The sequence below is a fragment of the Pelmatolapia mariae genome, linkage group LG23 (genome assembly GCF_036321145.2).
Source record: "Pelmatolapia mariae isolate MD_Pm_ZW linkage group LG23, Pm_UMD_F_2, whole genome shotgun sequence".
Lineage (NCBI taxonomy): Eukaryota > Metazoa > Chordata > Actinopteri > Cichliformes > Cichlidae > Pelmatolapia > Pelmatolapia mariae.
In genome coordinates this window covers 16,881,265-16,900,539 of record NC_086246.1, presented here as the reverse complement: position 1 = coordinate 16,900,539, position 19,275 = coordinate 16,881,265, and the positions used below count along the sequence as shown (strand labels likewise).

Here is a 19,275-nt window from a genome sequence, read left to right as displayed (position 1 = left end):
AGTCGCCTCTGCTCTGGATCCCCACATGTTCTGGCTCACGTGCTTTACCAAATTCACCACGGACCTCAAACTCGCACAGAAAGCAAATATCTCTGGCTACAAGCCAGAGAGCAGACAGCGGTCTCCATGGCTGAAGAAGGCGCGTTTAGGTAACAAGCATGAGCGGAAGCAACCTCATCATTTTCTTTGACATCGACGGCATTTGGACACCCTGGATTTATCCTCCGGGGTCAGACTGTCAGCGCCAAGTTTTACTGTAATGTCGCGAGCCATCAGACAGGTTTGCTGAAAAGATCTGAACTACTACAAAAAAGTGTTTTTAAAATCACGTGCAGCTTTTTGCATTTTTGTGGATGAACTTTTGATTGCATCTCAAATATCAATTTTGCTCCTCTTGCCGTGCCACATCTATATCTGCACGTTATATTCAATTGAGCATGTCAATCAGTGTATTGCAGGTATGTATTGCAAAAGCACAAGCTGTTGCTTTTGCAGACAGAAATATAAAAAACCATAAACTATCAAAAGAAAAGCCTTCTAGAAACTGGAGTCCTGAGGGCCGCACTAAGACAGGAGATCAATGAGTCTGCAAGGTATGTAGAGCAAGTCAGGAATTTCACCATCACAAAGGAAGCTCTCATTATAGCCGGCTAGACCACCACGGTGAATCTATGATGAACATAAAACCTGATACAAGGAGTTCACTACGACCAACACTTCACATTTAGTATCAAAGAGCTCCAAAGGAGTCTCTTTTTACTCTAAGATCTCTCGTATGTAATGAGCAATCAGTTTTAAGAGGCCTCCCACTCTGCAGCATAAACTGCTACACAGACATCTCCAACCAGACACTCTACAAACATGGCTAAGTCCTACAAGTGCAACTGCTACAATGATTTGCACAAATATGGCACAGACCAACACATTTGTTGATTTCTCTTCTAAAAATGAGTCCACTATTAATTGTAACACATTATTTGTCCTCTATAGGGTGCTTTCTCATATTGGAAGAAAAAAAAGATATTGTGAGAACACAAATATGCCACATGCACTGGCAATACCGATTACCCACCCATGACTAGACACCACCTGAACGTCCATGTTTAGTAACCCCAGTATTTGGAATTGACCACGCCCTCTTTCTATATGAAGAGCTGACAGACGAGAGACTGTTCACCAAACTGCAGGCCATCAAACACCCAGACTGTTTGACTTCCTGATAAAGGCTTGGACAGTGAAAATGATTGGAAGTTGGACACAAAGTGACTTTGAGTTCATTGATGTTTTAGCATACATGCTAAATTATATATCCTCTTCTCCTTCTCAGAAAAACAAAACCAAAGAAAAACCAAACACTGAATACTTCACATACATCACTTTGAACCACCACTGCGCCGTGTCGTCTGTAAGCAGAAAAAAAAAGTCTTCTCTTTTACATTTAACCAGACTCTTCTCAAATAAAACAAAGCAGAACTGAGTGCGAACAAATAACTGGAGCAGAATTCATTGTGATGGAGTAGGGGCTGCTGTCAGCTGGGTGAGGATTGAACACTGCGGGCCTGCTGACCTGGGCGGCAATAAAGCAGCACGAGCTCAGACGCTAAGTGCTGCACAACTCAACTCTGTCAGCCAGGGGAGAAAAAAAAGAAAAAAAGGGAGGCGGAGGGAATAAAGAATAAAGAAGAATATTTGAGAATAACAAGAATCTTCACACATACGGTTCATTTTTTTCCTGTGTGGACTTGTTGAATCGTTAAGCCAAAAGACACAACAAGGGAGAGAAGTGTGGCAGATTGGTGGGTCAAAGAAAAATATATCAAACACTCACTGTTCTTCTGCCCGACCAGTGATCCCATGTTGCTTTCATCAGCCACTAGGAAAAAAGAAAGAGCCAGAGGGACACAGTAAATATCACACATTATGCAAGCAATATCTAGTACAACACAAAACAGCATGCAGGTCATTCCAGTGCCCCGTGCTGCTTCATAAATGGTTATACTGGAGCCTACTGGTGCTGGCATATGTTGTAAATGACTCCCGGCGTAAGATGGAAGAGGACAAGCGAGAGGCAAAATGACACAGACTGAAGGAGGAAATGAAAAGGCAGCAGAAATATAAGAAAACCAGAAGAAAGAGAGATATTGTGATTGTGAGAGAAAATGAGAACAGAGAGATGAGACAATATGAGAAATAATAAAGGGACAAAGAAGACCAAAAAAAGCAGCCCTCCCACCAACACCCCACCCCCGCCCACCAACACCTAATCTAACTAGGATTGCGGTCGGCCGGCGGTCGCCACCGCAGCCGGTGCACCGTGGGATACAATAATAGGTTTTCATTATCCTGCCATTTCTCTTAAATAATCCTTTTCATTTTTTATGAGGTCAATTTTCCCAATGGACAGATGAGGGTGAGGGAGGGAGCAAGAGTGAGAGCAAGGGATAACATAGGAGAGTGAACAGCAGGGAGCGAGGAAGACAGATGCAGAGACTGGGTGTGCCGGGAAAATATAATAGTAAAAAAAACTTAAGAAAAAACAAACAAACACACAATCAGTCAAAGTAAAGCGGAAATTGAAAAAAAGTGACATCTGTAGCTACCAAGACAAAGAAGCAAAAATACCTTTCTTGTCCACATGTGCCAGATAAAATAAAACTTAAATACTTTCAAAGTTTCGGGAAAAAATATTCCAGGCCTCATGACCCTGGCAGATAATGAAAAGCTTCCCTTTCACTGTGCCGGAAAGATAAAAGTCTGCGTGGCCAGCAGCCAAGTTGGTCTCTACTGCCACAGAGGAAGGCTAAAAACGTAAAAATCTCACATTTAACCCCAACTCTGCTAACTTATTGTGTTACTTTATTACTCAAACATTACTAGACAAAGTAAGGGTAGTTCTTGTAAAGTACACTGACACTGAATAATACTTTGAGGATATAGACAGTGCAGTAGGTCAGTGGAAAATGTAAAAAGGAGTAGCAGAGCCAAAGGACAAAAGTGACTGAAAGAGAGTAAATGAAGGATTGAGTATAAGATGGAAAAAGAGAAAGCAAAACCAGGAATTACAGGAAAGAGCGCGCGAGGGGCAGACGGTAGGACAAATAAACAGAGAAAGTAAACAAGCAGTGTAGAAGAAAACATGTATAAATGAGGAAAGAAGATTCACAAAGAAAATGAACTTGAGAGACATGATGAAACCAAAAGCTGTATATAAATGATGGACGTAGCATATGCACCATAACTCATTGGTTTATAGACTCTGGTTTTAAAGCCTGAAGTTCAGCATCTCAGCTTTTATAACGTGAGTGATGGATCTGACTGACAAACTTTAGACAGTTTGTCAATCAATAATCAATCATCATCCACAATCAGCAGATTTTCAGCGATCTCAGTCTGGACCGGTGACTGACCATTAAGCATGGAAGAGCACAACTGTAAACTGTGGGGACTACTACAAAAATATTTGTAACAACAAATCCAATCATGCACTCAAATGACCCTCACCCACTTTTACATGGATATTTTAAAGAAGCTAACAAAGACAAAGCAGCTAAAGCTAACGCTGTCCAGGGCTAGCCACAAGCTAGCAGCCTTGGTATGAGCAAAGGATCAAAGCGGTTATGAGGAAAATTATGAAGATGAGTAAAAAAGAGAAAAGGGTTGATGTTCTGTTATCTGGTGAAATTATAAACATGCTAGAAAATTTCTGAAATGCCTGACATTTATTTCATTCAATAAACTAGCTGCATCTGCTTGGTCAGGTAAAATATGTCAGGTAAAGGTGCGTGGATAATAACTCATCATCAGTTAATGATTTGCACTTCTTCCCAGTAGCACAGCACTTCTTTATTGTTTAAGGGAGGGAAGACGTACTGTAGCTTGAGGACAATTGCAAGGTTTAAAATTTTATTATAAAAATAAAACAGCATTTTACAAAAAGTGGGTTTTTTGTTTGTATATGCTGCCAGTTCTAAGGATGACAGTGCATCTCTATTTATTTCTTATTTATGGCTCTAAATATGTTCAGAATTTACAAAAACACCACCATACTGTATTAAATCAGAGTTGAAAACAGCAATTAAGACTATTAACACATCAGGAAAGCATCTACTGAGATCATTAATGAAAGTTGGGGTAATCTCCACATAGACTTCTATATAATCTGACTTGGTTTTACAAGTAGAGGAGTCAACCTTTGCTGTGAATTAGGACGAATGCGGGTTAAAGGCTCTCCTGCATGAGCTTCATTTTGGTTTTTGCCTCTGATAGTTAAAAATTCTGTGTGCCTTGTTTGATTTTAACCTTTTCTCATTTATGCATATGGTCTTCCATTAAAAACCCTGCTAATTATTTCATTGCTTTAATTTCTGTGACACTGCCAGCTCTTTAAAAAAAGACCAATTGATTAAGGATAAAGGTCCAACTTTTGCTAGTGCTCATAATCAATAAGACATACTGTAGGCGATGCAGTGTTTCTGCTATGGGCGGTTTAAAGGGTTAGATACTCAGCAGGATACTCCCACAATGCCCAGGTGCGGTCTGGAAGATTACTCTTAACGAAAGATAACTTTTGGTTAAATCACTCACACTTCTTTAAACATTTTACAGAGTCATTGCACATGATATCACTTAGACTGCAAATGGCGGTATAGACGGTGTAGTCCTAAAAGGTCTGATGTTTCCATGCACTTTAAGCATCTTAAAGCCAATCCATACAGACTACTTTCCAAAGCAGACTAGAGCTTTTCAGGCTGATAAAGGCATTAGTGGGAGAAAAAAAAACTGACTGGAAGAGACTTACTGTCAGATTTGCCTCAAAAAAACAAAACAAAAAAAAACATATTTTACCTTTTATAGCTGAAAGCAAAAATGATTCTTTCTGGCATTTTTGGGCATTTGTGGAACAGTAGAAAAAGACTGATTCATGATTCTGTGATCCACTGGAACAAACCCACACCACTTGTCAGAAAATTCAAAGTTTGGCGCAGCTATAGAGTTAGCGATCCCACAATTCATCTCAGCATTTGCAGGCTGAGGATTTCTGTGTGTGAGTGAAAGCTCTGAGTCAACAGAGTATTTGCTAAGGCATCAAGGGTCAATAAAAGCAGCTCACCTCTTTCTGTCAAGTGGTGTTTAATAAAAGCTAACCTGCTCTAAGGTGCTGCTGAAGCTCAGGTACGCGTGACTATACAGACTGACATGTGGGAAACTCTCCTGGGGGGGAAAAATGTCTCTTTAACAACAAATTGTACAGACAGGGCCGGCATCTGAGGTCTGCCGCACACTCAGAGGCACACAAAGCTCTGCTAACTACCTTATTTCAGCCCTGAGCACTTTGGAGAGGGAAGGGATGAATAGACGTGGAATGATAACACAGAAAAAGAAAAAAAAACAGATTGAAATGGAGGATGGCCAGAGATGGAGATAGAAGCCAGAGAGCGGAGACAGATAGAGGTGGGTATTGGAGTGGGTCCTCAGTGGGATAGAGCACAGTGTGCGTGTGTGTGCATGTGTATGCGTGTGTGTCTGAGTGCGCGCGGCCGTGTGTGCAGACCACCCTTGTCCGTAATGAAAGCCAATCAGCTTGGGTGGCAGAGGCGTGTGCTGCAGGAAGAAAGCCAATCCACTGAACCTAATGAACCGGGATTGGAAATCAGAGAGAGGCAGAGAAGAAAGGAGAGAGGCATGGAGGAGAGCGAGAGCAATGAACTCATCGCCTTGCAGTAAGGAAACAAAGTGTTGAAAAGAAAAAGGAGATAAACAAAGATGAAGGGAATGGAAGGGGAAAAAACAAGATGATCTTATCCAAGAAGATGCAAGCACAACAAGAAAAGTAAAGAAAAATATAAAAAAAACAGAGATGGAGAAAAGAGAGGGGAGAGAATGAGGGGTCAACTCGGGTTAATATGAGGAAATCAGCCTCTGCGTTCTCGCCTTCCACACACAGCAAGCTATGAGATTGGAAACCTCGGCCCTTTCGTTCACACACAAATACAAAGGACGCACGGAAAGACACGCACACACCAGAAGCTGTGTTCATGGAGCTTGCTGGAAAGCCCCTGGGGTTTATAAGTTCACGGGGTCAAATCCCCTTAGGCGGAGGATAATAGTAGAGGGCTACATATCACAACAAAGAAATGCACTGATAAGACGCGTGTGATCGCCGCCGTGATTGTGCGTGTGTCTGTTTCTAGGCTGAGTCCATGATTAGAAGAGGATTTTGGGCTGTTTGTGATGGTTGGGACAACAATGTGGTTCGTGCAGCGTTTTTGCCTCAGAAAATGTACAAACACGAGAGATTTTCTCACTGATGAGGAGGTGAGGGAGTAAAGCTTACCCATGTCCATGCTCTTGGACGCTCTGTTGCGAGGTACGTTGTCCTTGGCGTTTTCTGCGTAGAAAGCTTGAGCGGCGCGGGACACCTTCTGAATCTCACTGCAAAACAACAATCAATCGATTAATCGAGTCAAGTTCGAGCTTGTGCCCTGGCACAAAAACAACGAGTCGTAGTAAACAAAATTTGAGAATCACAAACTCAAACAGACGATTCAATTTCCTGCAGTCCAGATGGCATGATTCAATAAAACACCAGCACGCCCCGTCTCCATTCAACTTAAAGGGAAATTACTATATTGATGCCAGACACTTCAGTGGGATAACGTAAACATGCACTGTAACCTTTTAGAGCCAACGAATCACAATCACGCTGACCAGATTTACTTGGATTGACAGATTTGTTCGATTTATTTGACCTTTCATATGATGAAGCAGCACTGAGAGTGATGATTCACAGTGTTCCCACGCTTATATGTGCATTATATTCAGTTCTATTTATATAGCGCCTAATCACAACAGTTGCCTCTAGGCGCTTTACATTGTAAGTAAGAGAAAACACCAACAATCAGATGTCCTATGACCAAACACTTGGCGACAGTGTGTGTGTCGCCAAGTGCTCTACATATAAAGTTATAATTATTATCATCATCATTACAGAAAGGCCCCAGCTAGCCAGCCAGCTTTAGATTTGAACCCAGCAACCTTTTCCTGTGATGTGCCAGTGCTAACAAATGTTAGCACATTGTTAGCCAGTGCTAACAAATGTTAGCACTGGCTAAGTTTGATAGTTTGATAACTATGCCCAAATTATTATATGATCATTATGGAAAAACACAATTTTAATAATAAGTAAACTTTTATTGAGTAATCACTGCTCGGTTCCTGTAACATCTTATTTGGGCTAAGTTCAGACTTGGTAACTCCAAAACGTGACATTTTCTTCATTGACATCCGTTCCCTGGGTTGTATTCTTGTTTGTCAGCAGAACACAGCTAAACTTGCTGTGCTCTTATTCTTCTTTCCACAAATCATGATGCTCCCTTCACCATCCATGCTTTCAAGTAGGCATGACGTTTTAGTGTTTTTAGTGTGCAGGGACATTTTTTGTCACATTTGTCCAAAGAATGGTGAAAACTGTGAAGCATCCAGGCTACAAAATATCTTTGGAGAATTGTGACTGCCTTCAATTTACATTCAATTTTATTAAGTGTTATTCTTATATTGTTTACATACTATAAGATTTTAGGAAGTTGGGTACATTTTTGCAGGTACTTTACTGTTATGTGTGTGTTCTTCTTCACCTCGGTGTGATTTTTGCAGGATATCCACTCTGAGTAACCCGAGTCTTAAATTACCATTACCATGCTTTCATTGCTTTGTCTAGCTTCATATATCTTCCTGATGCTATGCTAAAGTCCTGTAGCAATCTGGGTAGGACTTTCTAGATCGCTGTTTACAGAGAGGGGAAATCCTACTGGACGACTTTACATTGGGTTTTCATTTTAGTTTAGTTGGATGGAATTTTTATATGATGATCAGACCACGTCTTTTTAATCCAAAACACAAAAATCAGTATTTGATTTGAGGCTCAACACTGCCCCAAAACAAAGGGGCGATCTACAGATGCAATCGAGTGCTTTGTCTAGAGCGTCAAATCAAAACACCGAATATAGAAAAGCATGGGGGGAAAAATCCCTTTTTTGTTTTTCAAAGGCCCTGACAGCCTGCTGACAGAACATCTCCTTAGCAGGTAATCCTAATGAAGCAGGTAGGAAATTGGCGTTTCACATAAATTTCCTGTGTTTCTGTTCTCAGTGTGTCAGCCGAGTGTACAGCAGGATACTAACAGAAATATCACAGCTCTTTCTGAGCCCATGAACTCCTACAGAATTTATTCCATTATGCTATCAGCATATAATTGGTTTTGCGTGATGCAAATAGGCTACTGCAATTAGACAGTATAGTCTAAATAATGCATATTCACAATGTAATATTTAATGTAATGGCTCTACTTTATCTCATAACACAGAGGGCCATATTAAGAGTGCCATTAGAACATAATAACTCTGTAAGCCTATGTGTGGAGTTTAATAGAGGGTTGATTATAAAGTATTCTATGCAGTGTGTGTGTGTTTTAATGGGGTGGGGTACCTGTTGGATGAAGGGTTTAGCAGAAACTCTCTGTTCATTTCCTCCACAGTGCCAGGGGAGGGCGGCGGGGGGAAGTCTTGCTGCTCGTCGTCGTTGCTGTAGTGACCATAGCTGTCATTGGCGATCGCAGCAGGAGATGGAGCTGAGCAGAAACAAAAAAAGTCAAAAATTTTTTTAAAAACAACAACAACAACACAGATTTTGTTTATCAGGATGAATCAAAGCTTTTCTCGGGTTGTTTGTTCATAGCTTTCACTTTGATTTTTGCTGGCGACAATATCAAAAATAACCCTGCCTGAATTAACTCCAGCATCAATCCTGAATGCAACAAAAGCTTAATAAACGATGAGCAGCAGCACACAATCCCGAGATCTAATTTTAGAAGCTGTATACTTCTAAATATTATCAATCAGTGGTGACAAGGCGCGTCACATATTTAATTACAGGCGCGATGAAAAATAGCGCGTCCTTCAATTGAGGATCGATACTGACGATGAAGAGCTCAGCTTTACGTCAAAAATAGATGCAAACTAAAATACAGACACAACAATCGTTTGTAACTTATTTGAAACACTTCCTGCCGCATTTCCATAAACTGTAAACCCCCAAGAGTTTATCGCACTGTAAACTCTTTTGTGTTGAAATCCACCCTCGTCGTAAAACTCCACTACTGTTCCGCTGTGACGGAGGGCCGACAGTGAGAAAAAACATCCCGGGCTTCCCATGGGGGTGAGGGAGTGGGAGACGAGGGAGAAAGAGATAAAGAATGAATTTAAAACAGTTTGTTAGTCCTTTTTTTCCCCTTTTCTTTAACACAACAGCACGCATGCCGCACAATACCCCGTATGCAAATCTGGCCCACTCAGGAGCTTTTTCATCAGCGTAATGATTCCAAGGTCAGATCTTTTGCACATGAAAAGCAAGCGGCGCGTTCAGAAAAACACAGTTAATGACTTCCCTTTCTCCTGCTAAAAATATGCAGGGGCGAGAGTGAGGAGAGATCCAAAGACAGAGCCGGGGAAAGATGTGACAAATTTGTAATGCGGTGCTATAAAATGCTCAGGGTGGCTGCTACAGTGACCTAAAAAACACTATGGTATCAGGAGCCTTGGCTGGATGTCACGCTGTGCAGTGATGGCAAATACACACACACGTAAATAAGCTAACGCGAATACACACACACACACACACACACACACAAACAAACATACTGTGTGTACATACTCAGCTGCAGATAAGGGGAGTACACAAACACTCTAAGCCTAATGTTGACTATCTGACAGTTCAAATGGACAAACAGCGTGCAGTTGTGTGCTCACCACTTCCAGATTTGCTGTGTGTGTAGTTGTTCGGCGTAGCTGGAGTGTGACTCGCACCATTCGTGGTGGACTCGGTGTTCGGAGCTCTGGTGGGTCCTGAAGGTCTCTGGTATGAATCGTGGCTTCGAACGTCCTGTCAGCAAAGAGGGAGAAGAAGAGAAACTCTGAAAATGGTTATCAGGTTTCAGATGCAAGAAAATGTGTTTCTTTTATTATGCAGTAATGAATGAGTCTCTTTTATTTCACTTTTACCACATTTTTAGATATCACTGCTACATAATACTAGCACCAGATTCCAAAGTACACATGCATCAAATTTATAGCCTGTTAACTGAATCCTGCTTTCAAAGGTATACTATCTTTGTGTTTTGGCATGCTGGAGGCATGCTCTTGAAGACGTACATGTTTTTGTCTACTGGTGTCAAACCAGTAAAGCAGTCTGGTTCGTTCGGTCAAAAGGACAATAATAAATTGTCGATCTTTAATCTTAAATGTCACCACAATGTGGGGAAGGTGCACAGCAGGCTCCAGGACAGATTTATCAGCTTCAGCACATCGTAAGGGGCAGTTGTGAAACAAAAGTGCAAACGACCAGCAAAATGCACAATGATCTGATCCCTCCAACCACTTCCTGATATGAACGTAACCACCAATCTTCTGTGGTGTTAACAAGAACCGATGTGCAACGAGTATGTACCAGGAAAATATGTAACCAGTGCTTGATGTGCGGTCCTTAGCTTGTCCTGCATCCTTCTGCAAGTCGAAACAGAGTCAATATATTTGCTAGAGAAATCTAGCACTAGACTGTCAACAAACATTTATTTATTTAACAACTGCAAACAGCTGTTGTGACCAACTGGTCACCCCGCGGTTGAGAGTTCAACACCCTCAACCTCGGCATGTCTTGTGAGGACAGTACGGCGTCTCAGGTCTTCTCCTAAGTGCTTTACATCATATTTGTCTGAACAACCCTTTTCTGTGGCTGCTTATAAGTACAGGTCCTTTTCCACTTCTCTTACCTATGGTGTGCCACAAGGCTCTGTTTTGAAGCCCTTAGTGATTCTGTTATATCTGCTCCATCTGCAGCACTTTTTGAGAACTTTTCAGGACATTTGTTATCACAGATACGCAGCTACACATTTAGTTATATATCTCCATTAACTCCCAAGGTGTTTCTAAGCTACAGATCTTGCAGAGATCTTGCTTTGACTCTATTAAAAGGATGGGTGGCATTATTTTCCAACTTAATAAAGAAAAAACAGAAGAAGTCCTCGTTTGTGCCCCTGACAGATTTATGTCTAAGGTAATGGAAACTCTCGATCGCTTTGCCATATTTGCCAAATGTTTTACCTTTATCTTTTCCCACTTTTACTTTGGAAGTTCATATCTCAGGTTTGCTCTTGCTTTTAATCAGTTATGAAATATTGCCATGTTAACTCATATCGAGTTACACTCTGAACTGAAATTGTTATTCATGCATTTTTCATCACATCTGGATTATTGCAGTTAATTGTTCACTTATCTAAGCAAACACTCAGTGGAACATTTGCAGGCTGTTCAGAATACGGCTGCTCAGTGACTCACATCACGTTGTTTTTGACCAAACCGGCTGGTCCGATTTAAATTTCTAATCTTCTCAACTTGATGCGAAATCCACACAAAGAAATGGATACTGTGACCATTAAGAGATGTGGAAACTCAGATGTCCTAAATACCCTGTAATATTACACCGTAGTTACTCTTTCTTTGACTCCTGTTTGAATAAGAAAAATACACTCCCCTGAATAACTTGTCTTTTTCTATCTAGTGTGTGTGTGTGTATATATATATATATATATATATATATATATATATATATATATATATATATATATATATATATATATATATATATATATATATATATATATATATATATATATATATATATATATATACACATACACACACACATACATATACACACACACACACACACATACACACACACACACATCTATCATGAATGCAATCTCTTGACAGTTTGCCAATGGAGCAGGGATTTCATTGAAGTTTTGCTACTGTCTCCAAGCAAAATGACAAACTAATAGGAAAAAAGAGTGGCTTCAAACTGCACAAAACTAAAGCAGCAAGGAAACATCGCCTGGGATAATTTTTATGAAGGAAATCCTACAAATGAAAAATCAAATGTGAATTTTCCCGAGCCAAGAGCAATTGCAGTCAAGTCCAAGTCAACAGCAAAAAGGGCGGATCTGCAATAATCTTCTTGCAGTTCACTCACTTCTTGCAACTAATGGATTACAATTCAGCTCAGATGGTAATACTAGATCAGGGCTCGGAGGAAATGTGAATAGACTAAAACAATCCTCTGAGGATCAGATGTGCAGTGGAGTTTAAAAAACAAAAAAAAGAATTCTGGCTGATCAAAAGTGAGGAAGAAATATGTCACTGATGGAGACTCAGCTGTGACCAGGTCACTTATCAGCTAATGTTTTCCAGCTGAAGTATTTCCTAACTTTGATACAGAAGATGGTAGCTTTGCTAACAAAATTAGCAAACATACACATTTAGATACACTTCTGGGAGTCCTTATTAGAAAAATGAGTAACTGCAGTGGAATATCACGTGATACCATTCATGGGTACACTGAAAACACAATAATTAAGATAATCCTGAAAGTGCTGACAGGCACATTATCGAACAGCCATCCAGAACTACAAAGGACCCTCACCCCGCAGCTGGAGACAGGGACTAGCAACGGTGATGGGAATCAGTGCTGCTGGCGGATGAAAGAAGCCTGCTTTGGTCAAAGAGATGGGCGCTACAGCTGTCAAACACACACACATAGCAAGCAAAAGCAGACACCGACACACATGTATTTAAGCAAAATAAAAAAACAGGCTTAAGACTCGGCGTACAATAATGAAAGGTGTTCCAGCAGCTTTCTGATATCAAAGTGTTGGGTGGGGTGCATTCACAATGTCACGCAGTCCCTGGGGTATCATTAGTAGCTACCGTACATCTTAATATGTCACAACATCACAGCTGTCAATCACACTGAGCTCGTATATGGGTGCCGTATGAATGTGCACACAAAGTTGTGACAGTTTTTCAGCATCTGTCACTAACATAAATCCCATCATTGCTGCCCGTCTGCCCGTCCGTCCGTCTATCCATCCATCCCTTGGCCTGCGGTTTGCCTCAGGCTTTTGAAGCTGCCTGGCAGACAGGCAGTCAGATATCTTAATCCCACAACAATAAGTAAACAGGGGTGTGGGGGATCTGTCTTTGCAGACAGTCTTAACCTACAGCTGCATAGAAAAGGCTTCAGAGAGGCTTAGCCCTGCCTCAGCCTACCGCGTCACCCACCCAAACCTCTTATCAATCGGCTAGACATGGAGAGCAATGGAGGAACAGAAACCATTCCACATGATTTATACGTCTATCGTTACGGTAGGTCGTCACATGCTTCCTCAAATATGATGCAAAGTTACATCAGAAAAAACCCCAAATGTCAAACTCATGCTTGCATTAGAGAGAAAAATCACTAGCTTTATAGATCTCCTTCTGTGTATGTTTACTTACATCTGTCAAAAACATGTAAAACCCTATATATCTATGCTGAGAATACCTACAACATCCAATTACATCTGACTACAAGTTTGACTAAATCAGAACCTAGTGAAGTCCAGTTATTCATTATTTAAACCTAAACAATGAAATACAACATCTGGGTGTATTTAAAGCAAAAAAGCCATTCTTAGATGTAAGAAGGTAAATGTGGCAGTTTATCATGTTTAGGCCCTATAATCCAGTGCTCACGCAAAGCCAGCTCCAGACAGAGGCGGGGATGCTGACGGGGGTCAGGGCGTTTCGTTTTAGGAGCCGTTTGTTTAATCAAAAGACCAGACTGGCTGTTAAGCGGTGAGACGAGAAGGACTATGCAGATAAATACTGAACTTTGAACTGTGTTTGATAGCTTTTATCCAAAGGCTTGGATTGATAACAAAGATGCACACACGCACACTGGGAGCAAGGCATAGATGAGATGTAAATGCCACAATGTGCAGGTCAATGGCAATGAACCCATGAAGTCTCCCTCTGTGCCACACAGTCTCACCAAGCTGCTGTGAAATGTGTTTTGAAGCTTTTGGAGTAACCATTTGTGTCAAGTTCAGCTTTTTTGATCCAGGAACTTGAGCTGCTTTTTAAGATGAACATAACCTTTTTGCATCCTGTGTGATTCAAGAACCTTTTAGTTTGCATCAACAAACAAGTCCTCTAAACTCTTCTGCACAGAAAACCATTTGGTATTAAAAAGCGTTGCACTGTAACGATCTTTTCGTTGCATATTTAATTAAATGACTTGTTAGTGACTATGAACATGACCTGCTGGTTCATCGCAGTAGGCGATGCCATACTGTATATTTAAAAAAACAAAAAAACCAGAAAAAACATGACTGAATTAAAATCAAATGGAAATATTTATATCATTATACAGTATGTGCACGTCTGAATGGTTGATTTGGCAGATTTTTATGTATTTATTTATTTTAACACCAGATTTAATTCTTGACGTGATTTGTGTCTTCTGGGATTAAATTTGTCAATTTATTTTTAAAAATGAAATTAAAAGTTAAAATTATAAAGCGCACATTGGAAAACATTTAATAATAATTGATAATATACATGATATATATGCTGTATGATATAGATTGTTACAGCTTTAAACAAAATGTATATTAAAATATGTCTTAAAAAAATTATTATAAATATATTTATTTTATTTATAATCAAATATTTCATATATTTTAATAAATAAACGTAATAAAACAAAGTGTTGAGTCGTGTAATTTATGTTAATATTGGGAATTTTAAGTTGCTCAATTCTGAGGAAACACCTTCGTTTATGCATGAAGGAACAAGGACTAAAACCCAGACAGAAAAGAGACACCAAGCCCAAAACAGGGGGAAGAGGGAAGCAATAAATTTAATAAATAAGAGCAGAGCCAAAAAGAAGAAACCTGCTGAAAACCCAACAGGAAAAACAGGCATGCAGGAGGCTTCACACTAGCTTTATTTAAACAGAGGAGAAACACGCAGGTGAGACAGGAAGGCAAGAGTACATCCTCTTAAAAACATGGAAAATAAAAAAGGAAAACTTCACACAGACAAAGTAGCGGGTTTAACAGAAAAAGAGAGCTAAGTTTAGTGATTTAAACCAATGTGACAGAGAGGAGAGTCAGACGCAGTGATGAATTTAGTACTGCATCGAGCTATGAGTCACTTTTTAAAAGGGGAACAAAATGGTGTGGCAGTTAGCGGTGCTGGCAAAGGGAAAGCTCTCAGATAGATGAATCTGCTTCCAAACCACTGATCGCTAAAAAAGCTGTACTGTAGTCACACAAAGAGAAAAAATGTTCTCCCCATAATTTCATTGGTGGTAATGCTCATAACGTTACACAGATAAAAATGAATATTTTCCCAAAGTGCTTTGGTTTCATTTCAATTCCTTAATTTTCAGTTAAATCTAATTATTTTTTTAACCACGTGCATGAGATCATCCACACACTTAAGACTCAGTCAGAGCTGAAAGTATTGTCTGGTCAGAGACTGATTGTGAATGCAATTATGCGAGTGTGCGTCCACATAGCTGTCTGCAGATCTGTGTGTGTTTCTGTTACTCTGACCGCGAGTGGGTATCTTGCTGTGCGTAGGCGAGTCCCCGTACATCTGCTCTGCCATCGCTCGGATGTTTTCGGTGTAACTGTTACTCTCGTGGTCGTGGAGATCATCCAGCGTGCGGCTACGCGTGCGCCTGCCCTCGTGGCCGCGTGTGTCCACGTGACGCTGCGTGTTGCCCTGAGAGTCGGCCACGCTGTGACCGCATGCGTTATCGAGCGTGCCGTGGGCGTGTGCGCCCGTGAGCGTTTGGCTGCAATCATACCTTTCCCTGTTTAGATTTCCCTCTGTCGGCTTGTTTGAGCTGCGCACTGTTTGGCGGTGCTGTGCATACTCGCCGTCATCATCGCTGCACTCATTATCCCTTTGTCTGAACCCAAATGTGTAACCGCTACGCCCGTGAGCGCGGCTAAATCCATAGGTGTATCTGGTGTGCGTCTCCCCCGGCCTCTGTGCGTAACGCTGCCTGTGGCTCGGAGGCAGCGGCTCGGTCGCCCGCCGCCTCAGCGAGGGGAGGAAAAAGGACGAGGAGCGGCGAGGCGGAGATGGCTGCGATTGGTGGTGGCCGTCACCCGTTCGTACCTGATTGCTGGAGCCGCCTTGAATGTTGGGTTGATGGTTGGTGGAGATATTTGAAGTGGAGTTGGCATTCCCCATCTGCAAAGCAAAATAAATTCATCTTGACGCATTTATAGCGACTGAAGTGGCACAAAGCTTATCAAAGGCCTCCTAAATAAACAACACTGTTATCTGCTGCTTCTTGTTTGGGTGTCAACTTAAACTTAAAGCTGTAAAAATCAGCTACCTTTTCTCTGGGTTGATTTTTTATTTTGCGTGGAAAAAAAACTGTCACGAGAATGTAGCTTATGCAGTCTTAACAGCCAAACAAATCACACAGCATGACAGTCGCACGGGGAGCCTTTATTTTCATTATTTCTATCCAAATGTGTTTATGAGAAGCACTTCTCTACGATGACTGAGCTGAGGGGCTTTCTGAATACTGGAAAAGGTTTTGTTTGTCACAGAAAAAAAAGGAAAGAAAGAAAGAACACCATCTGTGTCACTCCACAATCAATTTAACTGGGTTTTGTAAAAAGATTTAGTACTTCAGCCTGATTTCACATTGCCAACCCACTTACTGTTTACTGTATAAGCAGCACTTTTTTTTGGTGTAAGCCTCGAATGATGACAACATGAGAGAAAAAATCATCCTAAAGCGAATTATATGTTTAATTGATTCTGCTGTCAAAACTGTGGCAGCTGCTTATGATGTGAATAATCTTTGAACGTATAAGGGTGTGCAGAGGATTTCATAATGCAGCAGGCATTCCCTAATGTACCCAAATTCATCCAGCCCGACTCTGGGAATCTAAAACTTTTATTTAGCTCATAAGGAAACATGAAAAAACATGCAAAAGTTTTGGAATAAACGGGCGTACTCATCGCCTTGGATATTTTCTGGATTAAAGAGTCGAAAAAGACTCTGATTTCTGCAGGACTGTATCAAGATAGAGCCATCATGGCTCCTTCCAAGCCACTGATGTGAACCTCTCTGCTCTTTCCAAGGCTTCAGACTCCAAAGACCTCCAAAATTAAGCCTGAGCACTTCCATGGCCTAAAAACGTCACTGCTTTCCATCGGTTAAGTTTTTTTTTTTATTAATAGCAACATCTTAGTTGGCGATGAAGCCCTCGCTTTCTGAAATACAGCTCTCAAATAAAATCCCACGATGCCACAGAAGTTGGCTCTGGGATGAGAAAAACGAAGCTTGCTGTACCTGCTTGGGCGCTCGGAGAACAACCACCTGGATGGTGCCTCTGGTGTTTCCTTCCGACGACATGGACCGCCTCAGGGCCTCCATGGCGGCGTTGTTGGAGCGCCCGAGCAGCGATTCGCCGTTCACCGCTATCATCTGATCGTTTATACACAAACGGCCATCCTGTTGGGAGAAGACGACCATTAGGTGTGCTTTAAGAGAAAACCTGAACGTGTCCTTTGCGGTCACACTTTATTTACTCAATTTAAGTAAAATAATAAAATGAGATCAAAGTGAGCAGAACGTAAAAAGATTAAAACGCACTAGAATGGGTACTGATAAAGTTTAAAAAGTAAGGGAGAGAGGAACGGAAGAGAAATTTGGAGAGGTATAAAGTGTGTGTGGGTGTGTGAGAGAGAGGCCGAGTGGGAAAGAAGAAAATGGAAGAAGGGGGTAGGCAAGAAAATTGTAGAGTTAGCAATCTACTGAGAGCGAGAGAGCCATGATAAATACATAGAGCAGCTAATGGAATAGCCTCCGTGGGCACTAAATCACTTCTAAGTGTTTTAAATAGCAGCCTCTTGTAGAGAGGCAACACAGAATAGTGCCCTGGAGGGAGAGCGAGGGAGCGAGGGAGGGAGGGCAATGAACGATCCAGCGAGGGAGAAGGAGAGAGAGGGGATCAAATGAAGAGAGTGATGCAAAAAGGCAATAAATGAAAGAAAGTGCAAGATGACACAGGGAGAGACTCCTGGAGTGTGTGTGAGAAAGTCTGAAGATCCCATTATGGTCAGTGCTGCCCTTTGACCCCACCGCATTAACAAGGCACCATTTGGGCTGACCTCAAAAATGACACCACACACACGTACGCGCACACCCAGAAGCACACACAGAGTTTAAGGCCTGGCATCAAATTCAAGGATGTCATCAAAAATTGATGCTTATCCCAAATACGGCAGACGTCTGTGATATTCCCCATTAATTCCTTCATTCTCCATGTAAGCAGCTGCAGCACGCTACATGTAAATTTAATTTGTTTTCTCAGCATACTCTTTGAAATGATCGTGTGACAGGATTAGGGGTAAAGTCAAAGAACTTTCTTTTTTTATATATATATACTGTATATATATATAATTGAGGCCCCCGGCCTGACACCCCTCCTCCCACCCTAAAACTATTTAATGGAAATAGGTTAGATCTCGCCACGTCTCTTCCTCATCTCCTCCTTTTCTGTGCCTGCTGTGTGATGATGTGTGTGTGTCAGTCAGGCTCAGGGGACGCCCGGGTTCCCTCCTCTGCACCGGCCTGCCGCTGCAAACTCTCATCAGGCCCCTTAGCTGCTTTTCATTAGCATGAATCGACGTCGAGGAGGAGACACACGCACACATACAGTATCTACTCTTACGCGCTGCGTTCCTGCTGAGTGTCTACACTTTTCAATTTTCTTTTTCTCCTCTTATTCCGCCTCTTTGCGTCGCTCTCTTGTTCGATACAGCTCATCTCTTCCTTCTCAGATTCCCTCCCTTCTTGCACTCGTTCACCCGCTGTCTTCTTTCATTAGGCTCCTTCCCTCAGTTCCTCGCTGCTGTCTGTCTCTCCTGCCTCGCTACTCTGTCCCAGAGACCAGTTTCGCAGCCAGCCGCAGATCTTACGACGACATTCTGTCGGAGCGCTATCCGCATCGGCAGATGTCTGAAAACTACTTCTGAAGGCACTTTTGGGAGCCGCTGTCTGGCCTGCCTGATCCCAGAACAGCTATTTATCTACAACGGCACACTCGTCTTTGCGCCTCCTTGTTGTGCAGAACAGATCTGGGGGCAGCGACGAGAGGCGCAAAGACTTGTGACATTTGCTGGCGGCCACAGATTGAGGCCAAGCAGAGGAGTCTCCAAAGTGCTGAAATAGGATGTTTTTTTTCCTGATGCACTCACAACTTGAAGTGAGCACTGAGTGATATAGATAAGACTGCTGCAGTGCTTATGTGACAAGGCCACTTGGGGTCAATGGGTGTCAAAGGTTAAGGGAAACGGGGGG

General features: G+C 41.7%; 1 protein-coding gene across 2 annotated transcripts in view; it reads right to left on the bottom strand.

Annotated features, from left to right (window-relative positions):
• Positions 1-19,275, bottom strand: part of pard3ba (par-3 family cell polarity regulator beta a) — a 189,487-nt gene that overhangs the window by 89,895 nt on the left and 80,317 nt on the right. For both annotated transcript variants that reach the window (XM_063467318.1, XM_063467319.1), the window contains 6 exons: positions 17,263-17,424; positions 16,068-16,142; positions 9,804-9,936; positions 8,485-8,626; positions 6,335-6,432; positions 1,829-1,873 (listed from right to left, as the gene is read on the bottom strand). In XM_063467318.1, coding sequence (XP_063323388.1) covers positions 1,829-1,873; positions 6,335-6,432; positions 8,485-8,626; positions 9,804-9,936; positions 16,068-16,142; positions 17,263-17,424 — 655 coding nt within the window. The remainder of the gene's footprint in view (positions 1-1,828; positions 1,874-6,334; positions 6,433-8,484; positions 8,627-9,803; positions 9,937-16,067; positions 16,143-17,262; positions 17,425-19,275) is intronic.